General features: G+C 45.9%; 1 protein-coding gene across 1 annotated transcript; it reads left to right on the top strand.

The window, feature by feature from the left end:
• The first annotated feature begins 15,211 nt into the window (after nucleotides 1–15,211).
• Nucleotides 15,212–17,778, top strand: LOC133281918 (beta-2-syntrophin-like). The gene is given in 4 exon segments (XM_061477801.1): nucleotides 15,212–15,341; nucleotides 15,344–15,635; nucleotides 16,672–16,783; nucleotides 17,749–17,778. Coding segments are annotated over 4 exon segments (564 nt in total).
• Nucleotides 17,779–22,394: the final 4,616 nt, after the last annotated feature.

Raw genomic sequence — 22,394 nt, 5'->3', positions numbered from 1 at the left:
AAAGACATGCTACCCCAATGAGTTTTATTATGTTCCTCCGGAACTAGCTTCCAGAGTTGGTTATAGGGGATTATAATTCGCCCATCAGGTATCTGAACCCAGTCTTCTTTGGTTTTCTCTGCTTTAAGAGCTCCACCCAATTTTCTATACTCCTTTGAATATCTAGGTTTAGATTTCTCAATTGTTAGTTTGCCGTCAGGGATTAAGGGAATGAGTTTAGATTGTTCAGTTTCTCGTTTGGCTTCAGAATCGGCCAAATTTCACTTTGTTGATGCCCTCGACAATACCTAATAGCTACTTCCTCAGGTAGCTGAACAGCTTTCAGTAGTTGTAGAATTTCTTAGCATGCTTAATGTGTTTCTCCTGCGTGTTCAAAGGTCCTTGTTCTTTCCAGATGGCACCATGGGCATGGACCACACCAAATGCGTATTTAGAATCAGTCCAAATATTTATCCTTTTGTCTGTAGCCAATTCCAGGGCACGTTCCAGAGGTTTCTTTCAAATCTGGTTGACTTGAATATACAGTTTCATATAGTGGCCAGGCAGTCGTGTGTTAATAGTCTGTTGGTTGTTCCTGCAAAAGGATGCTGTATTGGCAACATTAGTGACCACAATTTCTATATCGTCATGTTGCACAAGAGTGGCCTGATATTTTAAAAAACATAAAGGAGATAACCAGGGGGCTTCTTTCTCTTCCAGGAATGCTGATACAACATGGGACGCTAGTACAGTAATCTTTTGTCCCAAGGTAAATATGCGAGCCTCTTCAATTTTCATGACAACTGCTGCCACGGCCCTTAGGCATCTGGGCCATCCTTTGCTCCCTTCATTCAGCTGTCTTGAAAAATACACCACTGCCCTCTTATAGGGTCCTAGTTTCTGAGTAAGGACCAACAAAGCTATTCCCTGTTCTTCATAGGAATATAGCCAAAAGGATTTAGTCACATCCAGAAGTCAGAGCTGCAGCTCTCATTAGCTCTGCTTTTAAATTTATAAAGCCCTCCTCTGCTGAATCAGTCCGTTCCAAAGAGAGAGGGGTTTCTTTTAACAGTTCATATAGGGGTCTTACCAGAACACCATAATCATGCATCCAAAGTCTGCCTCATCCAGTCATTCCCAGGAATGTCTGGACCTCCTTGATGGTCGACAGTCATGGAGTTTGACAAATGGCTTCTTTTCTACCAGTTCCAAGTTCTCTCTGTCCTGTTATTTCATATCCTAGGTAGGAAACGCAGGTTTGGATTGGTTGGGCCTTTTGTCTGGTTACCCAATAACCATTCAGTCCCAGAAAATTCAATAATTCCACCATTCACTGGACACATTCTTCCTTTGTTTCTGTGGCAATTAATAGGTCATCCACATATTGTAAGAGTCCCCATCTGAGTGGGTGGTTTCCACAATCCTAGTTCCAGTGCTAACTGATTTCCAAAAAACGTTGGACTGTTTTAAACCCTTTAGGTAATACTGTCCAAGTTAATTGGGTTTTCTTTACAGTGTCAGGATGTTCCCATTTGAAAGCAAATAAATTCTGGTTTTCTTTGGCCAATGGTAAGCAAAAGAAAGAGTCCTTTAAATCCAAGACGGCAAACCATTTCTGACTCAATTTAGTCAATAAATTAGATGGATTAGCTATTAGCGGATATCCTCTACAAATTTGTTGATTCCTGAGATCTTGAACCAATCTGAAACTTTTCTTTACTGGCAAGATAGGAGAATTATATTCCAATTCATATTCAATTAAGAATTTTTTTTTTTAATTTATCAATGATTTTTTACTTCCCTTTCCTGCAATTTTTAGGGGATATTGTTTTATTCTAATTGGGCAGGCCCCGCTTTTTATTTCTACTTTAACAGGCAAAGCATTTTTTGCCTTACCTGGAACTTCAGATGCCCATACTCTTAGATATACCTGGATTAAGGATTTCTTCTATTTCAGGGAGCTCCTCCTGTTTGCTTTTTCTGTTGAATTAAAGATAAGCTCAAAACTGCAATTAATTGATTTTTAACTCTTAATTCCATTTTGCCTTCTTTAAAAGTTACTTCTTGCCCTAACAAAGATTTCGGAGAATTTAGCATGCATAAATATTTTAAGCATTCCTATTTGTTTTCCCAATTTGTACTTTAAGGGTTTCAGAAAGAATGCCTCTTTTTGCCTTTTATTTTTCCAGTTTCTTTTTTTCTTTTCCTTGATGGCCAGTAGCTCCCACATCTGTAACAAATTCTTTCCCTCTGATTCAATGCTGAATAAGTTGCTCCTGTATCCACTAAAATTCCACTTTATTTCCTCTAGTCCCTAGTTTTAATTTAACCAGTGGATCTGCTAGGGTAGATTCCCCATGTCCCTTGTCAGTCTAGTTCCAATTCAGCCACTGGAGCCACCCCATGGCAGTCTCCCCCCCCAGGGCAGTCTCACTTCCAACGTCCAAAACTCCCCACAGCACACAAACACCAATCCGGTCCCATAGGAGAAGAACCCACTCCCCCTCCACCCGACATCCCTCTACCTCTGCCTCCCAAGCACTCATCCCACGCTCAAACACAGGAGCTGCCCGAGCTCCCCTCCTTTCCCCCTTTGTTTTCCTTAACTTTAAGTATCTTTCCCCAGTATCACAATCTGAACTTCTCTCCAGCTCAGCTTTCAGGGTTTTTTTCTGTCCTTTTCCAAAGCCAAAATTAAGGGATCTGTCGGAGCTATATCAATTTCGCATTCCGTCTGTCACTTGGGGGCGGTTTCTTAAAGTGAAAAACATATCTGCATACATTACTTCATCCCATTTTCCTTGCCCCCTCAAAAACATTAATTGTAACAATGTATCATAGTTCAAGGTTTCAGTTTTAGGCTATTTTTTACTGTTCTTCCAAAGTATACAAAGGCCATCATTGGTTACAATATTTTACCAGCATCTTCTCATTTACCGAGCCCCCAGGAAACCCGGTTCTTTCCAGTGGGCCAAAATGCACTCTAAAGGACTCTTTTTCAAGATCTCTCCACTCTGCTGATTTCCTAGTATCAGTCTCACATTCACACACACACACGGGATCCCACAGACACACTCCACACAGTTACAGCACTCGAGACAGAGACTAAAATTGTATCAAACTAACAACTGATGCGCGGATTGACTCCACAACTCGTTAAAGTTGTAAAGTAGGTATGCTTTTTATTCAGCGCTGAGACGCATGGGGATAATTCCTCAAAGTCATGTGTACCTCAGTGTTGTTTCCCTCTACATTTATTCTGTAAAGTTATATATATTCATAAGGTTGATAGCAGTTCTTTAAAGATGTTTGATGCCTAAGGCAGAGGATCCTTTATGGCAGTGTGTACATGTATAATTTATTTATTTTAAATTTATCAGATCAGAAAATGGGGCTACAGCTCCCATTGTCTGGTAACTCTTAGTGAATTTAATTATATAAAGCAATGAAAATGGTTGAACTGTAGGAGAGAGATTTAAAAAAAAAAAAAAAGAACAGATAGTCAGGGACAACAACAACCGGTACATGAAAATATTCCTTACAATGGTGTTATCAGCATTGTTCCCAGGCTGAAAGTCAAAAACACAGCACTGTACCAGCTACTAAGAAGGAGAAAAATGACTGCTACTGCTGAACCGAGGACAGTATCCACCCCTTATTCCATACCATTCACATCGTGCTCAGATCCCACACTTTTCAATATACCATCACTCTTGTCTCATATACATATATATATAAATATATATACATACATGCACACACAAAGAGAGAGAGATAATTCATTAGTGCACGGACAAATCCCTATAAAGTTGCTGAGTTCATCCAGTCCATGATGTCGGGCTCCATCTCTTGTAACAGTCTTTCAGAGCAGGAGAGATGGTGTGCACTGTTGGATCGTTGCCTGCTGATGACACCGCAGAACTAGTTTGGTTTCGTCAAAGTTCATTCTTTGTTGGAATGATGGTCGGAGGGAAGTCAGGGACAGTCGCTGGTGACCTGAAGACATCTAGTTCTTGGTCTATAAAAGTGCTACATAGCAGGCAACAGCATGCAGTTGAGTTCATTGGCTGTTTTCCCCTAAAATCAAATCCCCTTGAGGTACACATCGGAATTCCCCATCTTCCCGCATTACCAACCAAGTATATCCAGGTCCCTGAGCAAAAGCAATCCCATGAGTGGGTTTGCCTTTACCTGAAGCAGGAATAACCCTGACTGTCTTCCCCAGCAAATTCTTTATGTGCACCACAGGAACTTTATCCCCTTCTACAGTATGTAAAAGTCCTGACTGGGTGAGCCAGCCCTGTTGGCAGATCCCCTGGTGTTGACCAACCAGGTGGCCTTTGGTAAATATGTATCCCAATGTTTTAAAGTCCCACCACCTATTGCTCTCAGTGTAGTTTTGAACAGCCCCTTGTACTGTTCGATTTTCCCAGAGGCTGGTGCATGGTAGGGGATGTGATATACCCACTCAATGCCATGCTCTTTGGCCTAAGTGTCTATAAGGTTGTTCCAGAAATGAATCCCATTGTCTGACTCAGTCCTCTCTGGGGTGCCGTGTCGCCACAAAATCTGTTTCTCAAGGCCCGGGATAGTGCTCTGGGCAGTGGCATGGGGCACAGCTTATTTTTCCAGCCATCCGGCAGTTGCTTCCACCATGGTGCTTGCCTTGGCGGGTTGGTGGGAGTGTGATGTAGGCAATCTGCCAGGCCTCCCCATATTTATACTTCAGCCATCGTCCTCCATACCAAAGAGGCTTTAACCACTTGGCTTGTTTAATTGTAGCACATGTTTCACACTCATGAATAACCTGGGCAATAGTGTCCAGAGTTGAATCCACCCCTCGATCCCTAGCCCATCTATACGTTGCATCTCTGCCCTGATGGCCTGAAGTGTCACGGGCCCACCGGGCCAAAAATAAGTCACCTTTATGTTACCAATCTAAGTCCATCTGAGCTACTTCAGTCTTAGCAGCTCGTTCCACTTTTTGGTTGTTCTGGTCTTCCTTAGTGGCCCGAATCTTGGGTACATGGACATCTACATGGCGTACCTTCACCACCAGGTTCTGCACCCGGGCAGCGATATCTTGCCACAGTGCAGCAGCCCAGATGGGTTTACCTCTGCGTTGTCAGTTGCTCTGCTTTCATTGCTTCAACCACCCCCACAGGGCATTTGCCACCATCAGTGAATCAGTATAGAGGTAAAATACGGGCCACTTTTCTCATTCAGCAATGTCCAAGGACAGCTGGATGGCTTTCACCTCTGCAAACTGACTGGATTCACCCTCCCCTTCAGCAGTTTCTGCAACTTGTCGTCCAGGGCTCCATACAACTGCCTTCAATCTACTGTGCTTCCAAAGCACTGGGGGGACTCACTGGATTAGATACTTTACCATACTGTCCCACACACCCTGCCACTCATGGCCATCCATCCTCGGGGAAAATCTCTTGGTGATCCTCCAATACCATCGTCTAATCCTAGACAAGACTTGAGCCAGGCCCTGCTTAGCTGTCACGATGGGACAAGAACAGGCGTTCTCAGGGTGGTCACACCATATGCAAAACATAGAGAGCATATGCAGCAACAAGCTGGTTCCCAGCAAGAGGAGCAGAGTGCTTTCAAGGGCACTGAAATGATATTCAGGATCTTCAAATATTCCTGAATCTACTCCCACTGTAAATAGTCTGGTGGGGGAGCAGAGGGTGGGAGGGAATGTCTCCTTCATAGGCTGACCACCCGAGGAAAGAAAAAAAGATGTGTAATTGCTAAACATTTCCACTATATACCTCCCAAAGAATAGAGGTGATGACCACACTGGAAACACATATCAGCTCAGTTTCACGATCAATGAGTCCATTGTATTACAAGTCATTGCCATGAAGAACAGCAAAACAAGAAACTTAGCCCAGGTCCCCCAGATGATAAACACTAAAACAGCAAAAGCTGACTTTAAGTAAGGTACGACATGTTGAAACTTCGAGATCAAGAGCAACAACGTTGAGAACCAATATATCAGCATTGTGATGAGTGATTATTAATCCAAAACAATAAATGCTTATCACAAATACGATTAGACACACTCTGGGCAGATCTGTTTTTATATCAAAATTTCATGCCCCACATTGGGCACCAGAAAGCTAACAACTGGCTACCCTGGATTTGGAGAAGGCTGAGGTTCTTAATGACTTCTTTGCCTCAGTCTTCACTGGCAAATGCTCTAACCACACCACCCAAGTTTTGGAAGGCAGATGCAGGGACTGTGAGAATGAAGACCTTAGGCTCACTGTTGGAGAAGATCTGGTTTGAGACCGTCCTAAGAAGCTGTACATGCACAAATCCATGGGACCTGATGAAATCCATGCGCGGGTCCCGAAGGAGCTGGCAAATGAAGTTGCTAAGCCACTGTCCATCATATTTGAAAAATCATGGCAGTCAGGTGAAGTTCCCAATGACTGTAAAAATGGAAGTGTAACCCCCATTTTCAAGAAGGGGAAAATGGATGACCCAGGGAATTACAGACCAGTCAGTCTCACCTCTGTGCCTGGCAGGATCATGGAGCAGATTCCCCTGGAAGGCATGCTAAGGCGCATGAAAAAAATCTACCTGAACTTCTGCAAAACATTCGGCATTGTCCCACATGACATCCTTGTCTCTAAATTGGAGAGTCATCAATTTGATGGATGGACCACTCGGTGGATCAACAACTGGCTGGATGGCTGCACACAAAGTATTGTGGTCAATGGCTCAATATCTAGCTGGAGACCAGTAACAAGTTGTGTCCCTTAGAGATCGGTGTTGGGACCAGTCTTGTTCAACATCTTTGTCGGTGACATGGACAGTGGGATTGAGTGTGCCGGAGGGAAAGGATGCCATCCAGAGGGACCTTGACATGCTTGTCAGGTGGGCTGATGCCAAACTTATGAAGATTAACCATGCCAAGTGCAAGGTCCTACACCTGGGTCAGGGCAATCCCAAGCACAGCTACAGGTTGGGCAGAGAAGAGTTTCAGAGCAGCCCTGCAGAGAAGGACTTAGGAGACTTAACATGAGCTGGCAGAGTGAGATCTCACTTGGAGTTTTGTGTACAGTTCTGGTGTCCTCAACATAAAATAGGCATAGAACTGTTGGAACAAGTCCAGAGGATGGCCACAAGGATGATCAGGGGGCTGGAGCACTTCCTACATGAAGACAGGCTGAGAAAGTTGGGGCTGTTCAGCCTGGAGAAGAGAAGGTTGCATGGAGACCTCATAACAGCCTTCCATTATCTGAAGGTGGCCTATAAAGATGCTGGGGAGGTACTGTTCATCAGGGACTATAGTGATAGGACAAGGGGTAATGGGTTCAAACTTAAACAGGGGATGTTTAGATTGGATATAAGGAAGAAGTTCTTTACTGTAGGCAGTAAAGTACTGTGAGGCACTGGAATGGGTTGCCCAGAGAAGCTGTGAATGCTCCATCCCTGGTGGTGTTCAAGGCCGGGTTAGAAAGAGCCTTGGGTGACATGCTTTATTGTGAGGTGTCCCTGCCCCTGGCAGGGGGCTTGGAACCAGATGATCTTAAGGTCCTTTCCAACCCTAACGATTCTATGAATCTATGATTCTATGAAATTATAGGTCCTTCAGGATCTATGGTCCCAATGGACTGGAACGCTTTAGCGTGAACGATTTTGACACCTACTCAGTACTCAGTATGGAGACTGGAATATAATAAGTTAGTGGCTTTACAGGTATAAGGTAATGTTCAAAGAGGAATACCAATTGATGCTGACATGTTAACAGGTTCTGGGCGATGGTTGCAACCTCATGATCAAATTAATTTAAATCCTCTGGGATTCCAGCAAGCTGCCTGTATGGCTGTACAAGCCTGGAAAGCAAACTACTTCTTTTGCAACTGTTCGCCAAGAGTCTCAGGAACCCTATGTGTCTTTTAGAGACCAATTAAACAATGCTATACAAAGGCAGATTGATAATCCCGAGGCTGCTCCTGCGCTTTTGTTTCAGCTAGCATATGAAAATGCAAATGGAGTTTGCAAAGCTGCTTTAGCCCCAGTCAGGGAAAAATTCACTGACATTGCTGAGTTTATTAAAACATGTCAAGATATCAGTACAGATGCTCATAAGGCTTCTGTTTTGGCTGCTGCATTACTGAAATTTAATATGAGTCAGCAAAAATGTTTTAACTGTGGACAGGAAGGACATATTAGTAAAATGTGTCCCAAAAAGAAACAAAAAGCAGAAAGAAAAAACACCATCTCAACTCTGTCCCAGATGCAAGAAAGGCTATCACTGGAGCAATCAATGTAAATCTAAATTTGATGAGGATGGAAATCCTTTGTCGGGAAACTCCATGTGGGGCGTGGTGAAACCCGGTGCCCCTGAAAACAACAGGGGTTTTGCAGGAAACACTCCATTTCTGACCTTGCAGCTGCCGCAACAGGCAGCGCCGGGTTGGATTTGGGAAGAAGCACTGACATCAAATTAGATTGCTCCACTATCAAAGAAAGCTATAGCTACCAATGTTTGGGGACTTTTACCAAATGGATTTATGGGTCATTTGTTAAGACGCTCAAGTACAACTTTCCAAGGAGTAAAAGTTCATCCAGGAGTAATAGATTTGCATCATATGCGAGAAATAATAATTTTTGCATCTGCCTGAAACGGCAGTTGTAAAATTCCAAAAGGTCAAGAATTAGCACAACTTGTTTTGATTCCATAATGGGTGCCAAAAGTAGAAATTAACATAAGTGTAAGCGGCGAGGAGAAGCAGACAGGCCAACCCAATATGGGTGATAAGCAACTTCTACTTTATTTGTGACGCAGTTCACACATATATAGGAGTGGTATTCAGCCACTCCTTCTTGGCACAACAGTATTGGTTAGCCCCCCACAGCTTCCTCCACATTCTCCTCCCAGGTCTGGTCTCCGGCCACCTGTGGGGGCCACCCCCCGCCTTGCTTGCACAGTCCTCCAGAACTCTATTGTCCTGCTCTTAGAGTCATTCTGCAACACATAAGGAATACCTCTGGATTTGGAAGCTCTGGAAAAGCTGAGGTTTATTGGACTCAGGAGATTACTCAGAAACAGCCTGTATTGAATTTGCAAATAGGGAATAGAATCTTTAGTAGATTAATAGACACCGGGGCAGATATTTTGATTATTTCACAGTTTCAATGGCTGACTCACTGGCCCTTTGAAAAGGCTTTAGCAACAGTAGCTGGACTTGGAGGTATACAATCTCCTTTTAAAAGTACTTGATTCCTGAAAGGTATTGCACCGGATGGTGCTGTAGCTCGTTTTCAACCATATATACTGCCAGTTTCTATGAATCTGTGGGGGCTAGATTTGCAAACACGTGGAATTTGTTATTTACCACAGACGGGGCAAATTTATCCTAATGGTTGCTGATCTGAAGCCCCTGTTCAAACATTCATGGTTAACAGAAAAACCAGTCTGGGTTGATCAGTGGCCTTTAAAAAGGGAAAAATTGGAGCACGCACATTTATTGGTTGAGGAGCAACTGAAAGCAGGACATATTGTTCCACCTACTAGTCTCTGGAACACAGCCATTTTTGTAATACCAAAGAAAAGGGGGAAATGGCAACTTTTGCAAGGTCTGCGTGCAATTAATAATGTAATGCAACCCATGGGGGCTTTACAATCAGGTTTGCCTAATCCTCAAGAGATTCAGAGCAGCCCTGCAGAGAAGGACTTGGGGGTGTTGGTCGATGAAAAAATGAACATGAGCCGGCAGTGTGCGCTCACAGCCCAGAAAGCCAACCATATCCTGGGCTGCATCAAAAGGAGCTTGACCAGCAGGTCAAAGGAGGTGATCCTGCCCCTCTACTCTGCTCTCATGAGACCTCACTTGGAGTATTGTATACAGTTCTGGTGTCCTCAACATAAAAAGGACATGGAACTGTTGGAACAAGTCCAGAGGAGGGCCACGAGGATGATGAGGGCACTGGATCACCTCCCGTATGAAGATAGGCTGAGAAAGTTGGGGCTGTTCAGCCTGGAGAAGAGAAGGCTGCGTGGAGACCTCATAGCAGGCTTCCAGTATCTGAAGGGGGGCCATAGGGATGCTGGGGAGGGACTCTTCATTAAGGACTGTAGTGACAGGACAAGGGGTAACGTGTTCAAACTTAAACAAGGGAAGTTTAGACTGGATATAAGGAAGAAATTCTTTACTGTAAGGGTGGTGAGGCACTGGAATGAGTTGCCCAGGGAGGCTGTGAATGCTCCATCCCTGACAGTGTTCAAGGCCAGGTTGGACAGAGCCTTGGGTGACATGGTTTAGTGTGAGGTGTCCCTGCCCATGGCAGGGGGCTTGGAACTAGATGATCTTAAGGTCCTTTCCAACCCTAACGATTCTATGATTCTATGATTCCAGCTGACTGGTTTCTTTGCATTATTGATTTGAAGGATCGTTTTTTTACAATTCCTTTGCATCCTGCAGGCTGTGATCATTTTGCTTTTTCTATGCCTTTTGTCAACAAAATCACAAATTTGAATGATTTACAGAAGCTCTTAGGTACTATTAACTGGATGCGTCCTATGTTGGGTATTACTAATGCCGACCATGAACTACTCTTTGATTTATTAAGAGGGGACTCAGACTTGAATTCTCCTCGTCATCTTGCCCCTAAAGTTATTGACGCTTTGAATATAGTGACTCAAAAATTTGAGATGCTGCAGGCAGATAGAGTGCATTTACACTTCCCAATTTCTCTGCTCGTTGTTAATATGCAACAAAGGCCATTAGGAGTCATATGCCAAATCGACAGTAACTCTGTTTACTTTTTGGAATGTTTTTTTTACCACATACTCAGAGAAAGACGGTGACAGAACCGTTAGATATGACTGTTGACTTAATCGTCAAAGGCCGTATGAGGGTTCAGCATTTAACAGGCAATGACCCTGCAGAATTGTATTTACCATTAACTGCAACAGACTTTCAGTTCCTTTTTGCTCAGTCTGTTTCTTTCCAAATAGCATTAGCAGACTTTACAGGAAAATTTTTTTATGGTACTCCAAAACATAAATTGCTAAAAGCTTTTTCAGATTTTGATCTACAGGAGCGATTTGTAATTCAAACACAACTCATTCAAGATGCTAAAACCATTTTTGATGATGGCTCTGGAAAAACTGGCAAAGCTGCTGTAGTTTGGTTTGAAAATGATTCCTGGCAGTCCTCTGTTATACATGTGGATGGCTCTACGCAGCTTGTTGAAATTGCTGCGGTCTTACATGGGCTACAATTGTTCCCCGCAGAATCCTTAAATATTGTTTGTGACTCAGAATATGTTGTTCGATTGTTACCATGCCTTCCTTTTGGTGCGTTAAAAGAAATCGATAACCGTGAACTTTTTGACATTTTGCTGAAGCTAAAACATTGTTTGGAAACTAGGAATTATTCTGGCTTTATTGGACGTATTAGATCGCATTCCAACCTGCCTGGCCCTTTAACTGTGTGTAATGACATAGCAGACTCCTTGACTGTTAGCACTGTGCAGTTTACTTCTGCAACTGCTTCACATTCATTTTTTCATCAGAATGCCTCTGCTTTAAAGAAACAGTTTAACCTATCTTCTTCTCAAGCATAGCAAATTGTCAGGTCTTGCCCTGACTGTCAATCAACAGCTCAATCCTCATTTACCATGGGTGTAAATCCTCGTGGCTTAAAGGTGAATGAGATTTGGCAAACAGATGTTACACACATTGCTTCCTTTGGTGCCTTTAAACATGTGCACGTGTCTGTTGACACATTTTCACGTATGATTTCGGCCTCTGCCCATAAAGAAGAGAAGGCCCGTGATGTTATCTGACATTTAACACGTGCATTTGCTACCTTAGGAGTTCCTTCCCATTTGAAAATGGATAACAGCCATGCATATAATTCATTAGCATTATCACGACCTTTACAGCAATGGGGTGTCACACATGTCACTGATACTCCCCGCTCCCCTACAGGCCAGGGGACTGTGGAACGAACTCACGATGTTCTGAAATCCATGCTACAAACACAAAAAAGGGGGAATATGGTCCCTCAAGAAATGCCATCTATACATTGAATTTTTTAAATTTCACTTAATCTTCCATGAATACTCCTGTCACTGCAGTACAATGACATTTTGGTGCTGATAGTCCACCTTCAGAACATGCTAAAGTGTGGTATCGTGATCCTTTGGGCCCGCAGAAATGGGAACTGATAACCTGGGGGAGGGGGTAAGCTTGTGTCCTCCTACCTACAGGTCCGTGGTGGCTGCCTGCAACGTTTGTCAAGCCGTACCATGAGCTGAACAGACAAGTTAAAGAACCCAATACCTCAGATGCAGGAGCTGACCTTGAAGACCCCGAGCAGAATGAGACGGGAAGAGAAAAAGGCATGATTTGTAAAACATCACTTGGGGGCAACTGAGAAGTCTCTATAACCAGACCGTGTTTAATGACTCAAATACGCGTGCTTGCAACATAGCTATTATTAGAGGCTGTGATTTTGTGTATAAACCCCCTGTATTTACTAGCCAGTTGCTAATAAGAACCTACACTGTGTATCGTAGTATAACTTCAACCCCTTTCGGTATGGATTTGTCACTTGTAAAAGAGATGTTAGAGCATGCAATTTGCAGCAGCTGCTAGAAAATGCTGAAGCAGAAGCTAGAAAATTCCTAATAACTGTACATCACAATGGAAGTGTTATAAAATAGGTAATGAAATTTATTAAGAGAGTGGGAGAACACCACTGGTAGGAAATTTCTTTGGCTGGTCCTTCACTGCCATGAGCATCTTCAAAGCGCTGCTGCACCCTGTAGTAGTTATACTGCTAATGGAAATCTGTGCGTGCTTTGCCATGATAGCGACTTGTTACTGGATGAGGCAGGTGAAACTCTGCATTGACAACAGGGTGCAAGGACTGAGGTTGGCCAAATGCCTCCTACCATAGTCAAGGACAAGACTGGGTTGGCCTCTGTGTTTACTACCAAGAAGAACCTTTAGCTCCGCTGTTGGCTGCAACCCAGCAGGCGCTGAGCGGTGGGGACACATGCCATGCCAGACCTTGATGTGAGGGATGGCCTCCTCTGTTATAAGAGGGCCATCCAGGAGGGAAGGGCAGGCCAAGCAGCCTGCGGTCGGCACGAGAGAGGATTTAGTCCAAGTCCCCTGCTCAAGCAGGGTCACCTAAAGCAGGTTTCATCACCCTCAAAGTAAAAAAGCAAAAGTTAACATAAGTAACTGTTATGAGTAATAATAATATAATAAGCAACTATTGTATTTGAACTTTCCATCTTTAAATGCTAATGTCAAGAAACTGCTCTTGTGTGATTTAAGACTCCTCAAGCAGAGAAGGGGATAAGGAAAGCCAAGGGCTGTGTTTTTGGAAGTAACAGCATCTATCTCCCGGTTCCCAAGATTCCCACACATTGGTGAGATCTTGTCTTTGGAGCCTGGACATCACCGCTTTGCTTTGCTTTTCCTCCATGTCATCTAGAGACTTGCTGCCAAATTGCAAAGAACCGAAGCCAAAGTATCATGCAAAACAGAAAAGGGGGAGATGTGGGAACTGCAAGAGGTCCTGTTCCCACTAGGTGGGTAATTAAAGAAGAAGAATTGCTGATAGTGCACCTGAGTGAGCCAGGGAGTGTTTGGGTCCAAGGTTGCGCTGGGAAGCAGCCTGGGAAGTGAATTTTTATAGAATGGAATTTATAGTGACTGAAAACAGTCACTGGGAATGATGTAGTTGCTGTTTGGCTTCATGGCTCGGACCCATATCTGTATGCTATATATTACCATGCTTGAGTGAATAAAGTGAAACTAGTTGTGAAAGCAGTGTATGTGTGTGTGCGTTTAGCCTCTTTCTTTATAGACGCCTGAAATGGTGCCCTTTGTGTATGGTAACTAAACTGCTTGACATTGTGGTGTCTGCGCAATCTGACGGGGAATTTCTTGAACCATAATAGGCGTTAAATAAATAAGAGGAAGGGGCATATAAAATCAAGTAAGGGAAGATGCAACCGGAGGCGTGATAGTTAGGATGTAGATTATATGTGTTGGATAGCCTGTAAACCATGGAGTACCCAACCAATGAGGAAACAAGCGTGGGAACCTGCAGACGGGATCGGATATGTAAATCAAATTTCTGCTTTTTCTGGGTGTGTCTACTTTCTAGGACACCTGTTTTTGCAAAAAATTTAACAAATTGCTGCTTCACTGCTGTGTCTACCCTGAGCTTTTACAAGAATAGCTTTTATCTAGAGACCATTTCTCACACAGGGCTCCCTTGTTGCAGCAATAGGCCAGGTTGCTGCTGGCCTGAGCACAAGAATGCAGCCACGTCATGGCATTCCCATGTTGATGGTCTTCCCAGGGACAAGGCAGCACTCTGGATCTCCCACCACCTCACATCATTAGGTCCTGGTTCCTCATGCAGGCCCTCAGCCAGGTGGTTTGGTGGGTGGATGGACACTCATCACCCTAGGAAGGGACGGGAAATTCAGGCTCTAGGAGTGGCCGATAGCTCACCTCCCTTAGAAATCAGAATCATCAAATCAGCCAGGTTGGAAAAGAACTTTAAGATCATCAAGTCCAACCTTTACCCCAGCACTGCCAAGTCCACCACTAAACCATGTCACTAAATGCCACATCTCCATGTCTTTTAAATGACTCCAGGGATGGTCACTCCACCACTTTCCTGGGCAGCCTGTTCCAATACCTGATCACCCTCTTGGTGAAGAAATTTTTCCTAATATCCAATCTAACCTCCTTTCAGGTGGTTGTAGAGAGCAGTAAGGTCCCCTCAAGCCTTCTCCAGACCAACCACCCCCAGTTGCCTCAAGCACTCCTCATCAGACTTGTGCTCTAGACCCTTCAGCTTTGTTGCCCTTCCCTGGACCTGCTCCACCACCTCAATATCTCTCTTATAGTGAGGAGCCCAAAACTGAACACAAGATTCGAAATGCAGCCTCACTGTTGCCCAGTACAGGGCGACAATCGCTGCCCTAGTCCTGCTGGCTACACTACGGTACAAGCCAGGATGGCATTAGCCATAAATCAGGCGAGCGAGTTTTGCTAAGTGGAGTTTTAGACAGAGCCCAGGAAACGGACAGCGGAGCGGGAAATAAAGCGCAGAGCCGAGGGTGTGGGTGTGTTTGTTCCTTAGTCCCGCCTCTCCCGGGACGTGCTATGGCTTGGGCCTCTCGGTAGGTCACGCCTCCTTTCCCGTTACGCGGCGGTAGCGGCATGTCCGTATGGACCCGCGCTTGCAAAGCGGAGCTGCTGCTGGAGTTGCTACTAAGGGAACGTTCGGTGTGGGTAGTGGCGGAGCTGAGCAGAGAAGCGTTGAGCCTAAAGGCGGAACCGAGAAGCAGCGAAGCGGCGAAGCGGCGGTGGTTAACTGCAACGCGGAAGAGGGGTCCGGTTGCATGCGGAGGGTGCGGGTGGTGAAGGTGGAGGCGGGAGGGTTCGGTATCAGCATCAAGGGAGGTTGGGAGAATCGTATGCCGGTGCTCATCTCACGTATCTTCCCGCGGTTGGCGGCGGAACGGAGCGGGACGCTCCGTCTCAGCGACTCCATCCTCGCCGTTAATGGAGTCGATCTCCGGGATGCTACCCACGATCAAGCTGTCCAGGTGCTGAAGCGAGCCGGGAAGGAAGTCATCCTCGAAGGACCCACCCCTTCCACGTCTCGGGTACTGGTCCCTGCCGCAGAAAATATATGGACTCGGTCAGAGATCAATATGATCAGACAAAAGCCGTTTATTACAAAGCCTTAACCCCTTAAATACTGTTTCTTACATGCACTTACAGTGATTTGGCATATTATGATTGGATACATGTCTTGAAGACCCTTGGTGACTAACATATAATTGGTTAAGCACAGGTGTGAGAACTTGACCTCGAAAGCTTGCCAACAGTCCACAGTTCTCATTAACTCGGTGGAATCCAGCTTCTTCTTATCTTGCTTGTTTAGGCTTCCTCAGGCCTCTCATGGCCTTGCTGTATCTTTCAGGATTATTCAGAATTTATGTACCAATTATCCAGTCTCCTGTGAGAACACTGCTTCCACAGGTTCCCTCCTCTCCCGGGTGCCCCTTCGCAGCAGATCGGGCAAGGGGTGCCAGCAGCAACAGGGTTTCCTTTATGGTGAAGTGTAGGCGGGCAGCACCGGCTGTGCTGGGATGGCTGTGCTTCAGCCACCACCTCACCAGGAGCAGAAGGGGTGGTTGCAGATGCCACTGTCTCAGCAAACCTGGCCTTGGGGGATCTGGTGACCATGCCCTGGTGGATGTTTGCACTGGCACCATGGAGTCTTGGCATTATGGACTGGAGCCCTGCCATGGGTGGTTGGCTGGAGGGTGCTGGGGACCAATCTGGTTATGAAGGCAGCTGCCCACATCTGGCAAACAGCTGGCAGGACCTGCCACCCCTGCCACTGCCCCACAGCACGTCCCTGCCCTGCCCAGCTAGGCAGCAGGATTAGGGGGAAGGTAGGAGCCACTTTCCTGCTGCATGAAGACAATGGGGAGTTCCACCCCCTAGAACATGGGCTGTGTTGGTGCCATTGTGGAGTCCTGCAGTCCTCCAGGGCTGGCCAAGACCCTGTGCATGCCAGGGGGGACTAGACACCCCCATGCTCAGAGCATACCTGGGGTGCAGGGCCCCTGCCCAGCCCTAACCTGTTTCCCCTCTTTCCCCTCTCCAGTGAAGTTCATGTGGGAGGTGACCCCCTACATCAAGAAGTTCTCACTGGTGTCGGAATTGCTGAGTAGCTCAAGAGAGGATGCCTTCAACACCTGTGATAAAGACATAAATGTATTGGCTTTTGCAAATCATAGGTGTGGTTATGTGGATATAACTGTATGAGTTTACAATAACAGAAACAAAACACGCTAAAGACACAAGACTAGACAATAAGTTAAAAAGGTTCAGATCTCTTGATCAAAAGGGAGTCACATAGCAAAAGAATTTGTAAAGGTAAAAGAAGGGGGGATGAAGCTTGATATAAGGAAAGCTAGTGCCTGGAAAACATAGAGTTAAAGTACTTTTTAGCTTAACTTAGGCTGTAGAAAGAGAACAATGTTTATGTTGTAAATCTGTGGAATGTAGTGGCCCCACTAAACATGAGTTGTTTCACACTAGTCTTCTAAAGTAGTTTTAAAGAGCAATGTTTGTGTTGTAAGTCTGTGGTGAGATAACAGGATTTAGTGGCCCCACTAAACATGAATGAGTTATTTCACACCATCCTTCTACTTATCAGTTAGTTTAGAGACAGAGCCTCCCAAGCATCTGATAGCTTGGGATACTCCTTGTCTGCCCATCCTGCAATAAATTTTGCAGGAAGGTCACACTGGTTTAAATCTTTGCTAGTTATCAGAATAATTACATATATAGCTGGTTGTGTGATTACTGGGGGGTCCAACTGTGACAAAGGTGAAAAGTACACTGTGAGGAAGACTGCTTACTTCATCTTGAAAACCCCTACTCACAAGAGGAAGACTGTTTACTTCATCCTCAAGACCCCTGCCCACAATCATCGCAGAGCAGTACGCAGACGCCAAGAGGAGGAGACTTATGATAATAAATTCTTGAAGCTAGTTATAATATCCCCCGCCTATATGCGGGAATTATGAATATGTATGTAACTAATGTAATAGTGAAAGTATATAAACCCGTAACAAATACTAATCACTTGGCCTCTGGCTACAGTCATGCGCCCAGCGCTGTTGCTTTTGCTTTATTGACTTTGTCCCTCAATAAAACCTTGTTATCTCTTTTAGAGGAGTGAGTTCGTATGTCACAACACCTGAGTGGGGGGAAGCTCAGCGTGCAGGAGCCTCAATTCAGAGCGGGAAGAGGCACCAAGGGAGCCTCAAGTCCTCGACAAGACTTGCCTAGTAGCTGGCAGCTCAGCTGACGCGAGCAGCTGACTCACAGGGGGCGGTGCCAGGAGGGACGGCACCAGCCCTGACTGGGTAAAAACTCGCCCCAGGGAGCACAAGCTACCAGGAGTGTGGCGCGGCAGTTCGTGCGGGTAGGTGAGTGGGATGATGAGCGCTTGCCTCATGACCAGGGACCGATCTGGGAGCTCTACTCCGACTGTCTCGGCAGTAGCCAGCGTAGGCACCCAGAGAGCCGATGAGAGGGGAGGCTGCAGTGCAGAGCTCAGAGTGGAGAGAGTGCCTGCACTGGTCTCTTGAGGCGAGGGTGTACAATGGGCAGAGTTGCACTCGGTGCTCCCTGGTGGAGGTCCTCCTGCAGCAGGTGGCTGAGCTGCAGGATGCTGTCAATAGGGTAAAAGATGTCGGAAGCTGAGAGGAAGCAGGACTGCTTGCTCCAGGCCCAAACTGTGCAGGCGCCTCAAGCGTCCATCATAGCTCATGGAGAAAAGAAGGAGGCTGTTAACCCAGGAAACTGGGAAATAGTAACAAAAAAAAACAACCAAACAAACAAAAAAAACAAAACAAAAAAAGGAGGAAGAGGACAATTAAAAGCAAGGGGCTTCCTCCTGAATCTGATGTCCCCACCCAGAACTACTTTGCAGTTCTGCAGGGGGCTAATGAGGAAACACAACATGAACAACTGACTGATGTACTGGTAAAAAAGATCACTATTGGTGCTGCCAGGAAAAAGCGGCAGGTCATAGTGGTAGGGGACTCTACACTGAAAGGCACAGAGGCACTCATCTGTTGGCCTGACCCAGTCTCAAGGGAGATGTGTTGCCTACCAGGGGCTCGGATGAGGGATGTAGCAGAGAGGCTGCCTGCTCTACTAAGTCCCACTGACTATTACCCACTTATAGTTGTCCATGGGGGTGCTAATGATACAGACAGCAGTATCTCAGAGAACATTAAGAAGGACTACAGAGCCCTGGGAGAAGTGGTTAGGGGCTCTGGAGCTCAGATAGTCTTTTCATCAGTTATCCAGGATAAAGGGGAGGACCTTAAAAAGCTAGGTGGATTTGGCAGATTAATAAATAGTTAGACCAGTGGTGCCATAGTCAGGGGTTTGGGTATTTAGAACATGGGACTTGATTTGGGAGGGCAGGTCTACTGGAGGCTGATGGAGCTGGTGTCAAAGTGGAAGAGCAGTTTTGGTAGGAGGCTTGCCAGGCTGGTCAAGAAAGCTTTAAACTAGATGTGTTGGGGGAGGGGGGCATCATTCCATCCCAGCACTCCCAGTCAGTTGCCAGCACCTATAATAATGCTCGGATCAATGTAGAGATATTCCAGCCACTCCAGCCAATGATCTGGCTTCATTTGGAGCTCTGCTCAGATACCTCTAAACAAACACCCGTAGTATGGGGCACAAACAAGAGGAACTAAAGATGTTTGCAAATCTACGGGGATATGATATAATAGGCATCGCAGAAACATGGTGGGATGGCTCCTATGACTGGAGTGTTGGAATGGAAGGTTACAGGCTCTTTAGAAAAGACTGGGAAGACTGGCAGAAGGGGAGGGGAAGTTGCTATTTATGTTAGTGATAGGCTGGAGCGTATGGAACTCTGTCTGGAGACAGGTGAGCAGTCAACTGAGAGTTTGTGGCTCAGGGTCAGAGGGAGAACAGCGATGGGAGACATTACTGTGGGGATCTGTTACAGACTGCCTGATCAAGAGGACTCTGTGGATGAAGTACTCTATAGACAGATAGGAAAAGCCTCACACTCACAGGCCCTTGTCTTCATGGGGGACTTCAACCATCCTGATATCTGTTGGAGGGACGGTACAGCCCGGCACAAGCAATCCAGGAGGTTCCTCGATTGTGTGGAAGACGACTTCCTTCTGCAAGTAATAGAGGAGCTGACAAAGAGAGTCGCCATACTTGACCTCATGCTCACCAACAGGGAAGGGCTCGTTGGAAATGTGACGCTCCAGGCTGGCCTTGGTTGTAGCGATAATGAGAATGTCGAGGTTGAGATCCTCAGGACAGTGAGAAGAGCATGCAGCAAGCTCACTGCCCTGGACTTCAAGAGAGCAGACTTTGGCCTCTTCAGGAACCTGCTTAGGAAGGTTCCATGGGATATAGCCCTAGAGGGCAGGGGGACCCAAGACTGTTGGTTCATGTTCAAGGATCACCTGCTACAAGCTCAGGAGTGTTGTGACCTGACTAGAAGGAAGTGCAGCAGGAGGGCCAGGAGACCTCCTTGGGTGGATAAGGAGCTGCTGAGGAAACTTTGAGGGAAAAAAGAGGCTTATAAAAGGTGGAAGGAAGGAGCTGGCAAATGAAGTTGCTAAGCCACTGTCCATCATATTTGAAAAATCATGGCAGTCAGGTGAAGTTCCCAATGACTGGAAAAAGGGAAGTGTAACCCCCATTTTCAAGAAGGGGAAAATGGATGACCCAGGGAATTACAGACCAGTCAGTCTCACCTCCATGCGTAGCAAAATCTTGGAGCAGATTCTCCTGGAAGGCATGCTAAGGCACGTGAAAAACAACAAGGTGCTTGGGGACAGCCAGCATGGCTTCACTAAGGGGAAATCCTGCCTGACCAATTTGGTGGCCTTCTATGATGGAGCTACGGACCTGATGGGCAGGGGTAGAGCAGTTGACATCATCTACCTGGACTTGTGCAAAGCATTCGTCACTGTCCCACATGACATCCTTGTCTCTAAATTGGAGAGACATCAATTTGATGGATGGCCCACTCGGTGGATAAAGAACTGGCTGGATGGCCGCACACAGAGAGTTGTGGTCAATGGCTCAATGTCTGGCTGGAGACCAGTAACGAGTGGTGTCCCTTAGGGATCGGTGTTGGGACCGGTCTTGTTTAACGTCTTCGTCGCTGACATGGACAGTGGGATTGAGCGCACCCTCAGCAAGTTTGCCGATGACACCAAGCTGTGTGATTCAGTTGATATGCTGGAGGGAAGGAATGCCATCCAGAGGGACCTTGACACGTTTGTAAGGTGGGCTGATGCCAACCTTATAAAGTTTAACCATGCCAAGTGCATGGTCTGATTCAGGGAAAACTCCAGGAACAAACTTGCCAACAAAGTTTTCAAGCTGACAAGCAGGTATTCTTTATTGCGGTGCTGGGAGACACGGGGGATAGCTCCTCCTAACGTGTTTCCTCCTATTGCTACACAAGCCATCCTTACATAGTCCCTGGGCATACATACATATTCATGAGGCTACGTATGGATTACATCATTTTCCAGAAAGTTCCCCGCATGCGTACAGAATTGTGGTGGTGGTCTCTGAGGGTCGTTTGCTTCTTCCAACAATCTTCATCACTTCTGGCAACCTTTGAATCACGCGCAGTAGATGCTTATACCAGCTTAATTGGTTCGTTAGCACCAGAGCCATAATAATCCTCCTGTCCTCCTACTTATAAGTTGGTTTATCTGTAGCCCATCCTGGACACCTGCCATTCCCAGATACTCCTTATCCCTGTGTCCTGTTCTTCTAGACTATTTTTCTTAAAACTATGTCAACTATAACGATTTATCTTGTCCAAGAATTCTCAGTATGTTCTCTAGCTGTACTCTACTTTTTTTCTGTGTATCATGCACCTCGGTAATTTTGCATTGCTACTGTTACAAAGCTATCAAACTTAACATTACTTAAAACTGATTTTAAAGGCTTATATATTCCAATTTTTAATTTTGTGGCCCCCCCTTGTCTCAGGTCCTACACCTGGGTCGGGGCAATCCCAGGCACAGCTACAGGTTGGGCAGAGAAGAGATTTTGAGCAGCCCTGAGGAGAAGGACTTGGGGGTTTTGGTCAATGAGAAAATGAACATGAGCTGGCATTGTGCACTCACAGCCCAGAAAGCCAACTGTACCCTGGGCTGCATCTAAAGGAGCATGACCAGCAGGTTGAAGGAGGTGATCCTGCCCCTGTACTGTTCTCATGAAACTACACTTGGAGTACTGTGTCCAGTTCTGGTATCCCCAACATAAGAAGGATGTGTAGCTTTTGGAGAAAGTCCAGAGGAGGGCCACGAGGATGATGGGGGGCTGGAGCACTTCCCGTATGAAGATAGGCTGAGAAAGTTGGGGCTGTTCAGCCTGGAGAATGCTGCCTGGAGACCTCATAGCAGCCTTCCAGTATCTGAAGGGGGCATATAAAGATGCTGGGGATGGACTCTTCATCAGGGACTGCAGTGACAGGACAAGGGGTAATGGGTTCAAACTTAAACAGGGGAGATTTAGATTAGACATTAGGCAGAATTTCTTCTGTGTGAGGATAGTGAGGCCCTGTCACAGGTTAACTAGAGAAGCTGTTGCTGCCCTTTCCCTGGCAGTGTTCCAGGCCAGGTTGGCTTGGAGCAACCCTGTGTCCCTGCCCATGGCAGGGGGTTGGAACTATATTCGTTTTAAGGTCCATTTCAACCCAAACCATTCTATGTTCGTGTGCGTGCACTCGGGGGCAGAGGGGGCGTGTCGTAGGACTGAGGGGGCGTAGCACAGCACAGCCGTT

This window comes from Pezoporus flaviventris, unplaced genomic scaffold (assembly GCF_033815535.1).
Source record: "Pezoporus flaviventris isolate CSIRO_AGI_PZ_B2104156 unplaced genomic scaffold, CSIRO_AGI_Pfla_v1 ptg000109l, whole genome shotgun sequence".
Lineage (NCBI taxonomy): Eukaryota > Metazoa > Chordata > Aves > Psittaciformes > Psittacidae > Pezoporus > Pezoporus flaviventris.
The sequence above is the reverse complement of the archived record's forward strand: the minus strand, read 5'-3'. Positions and strand labels throughout refer to the sequence as shown.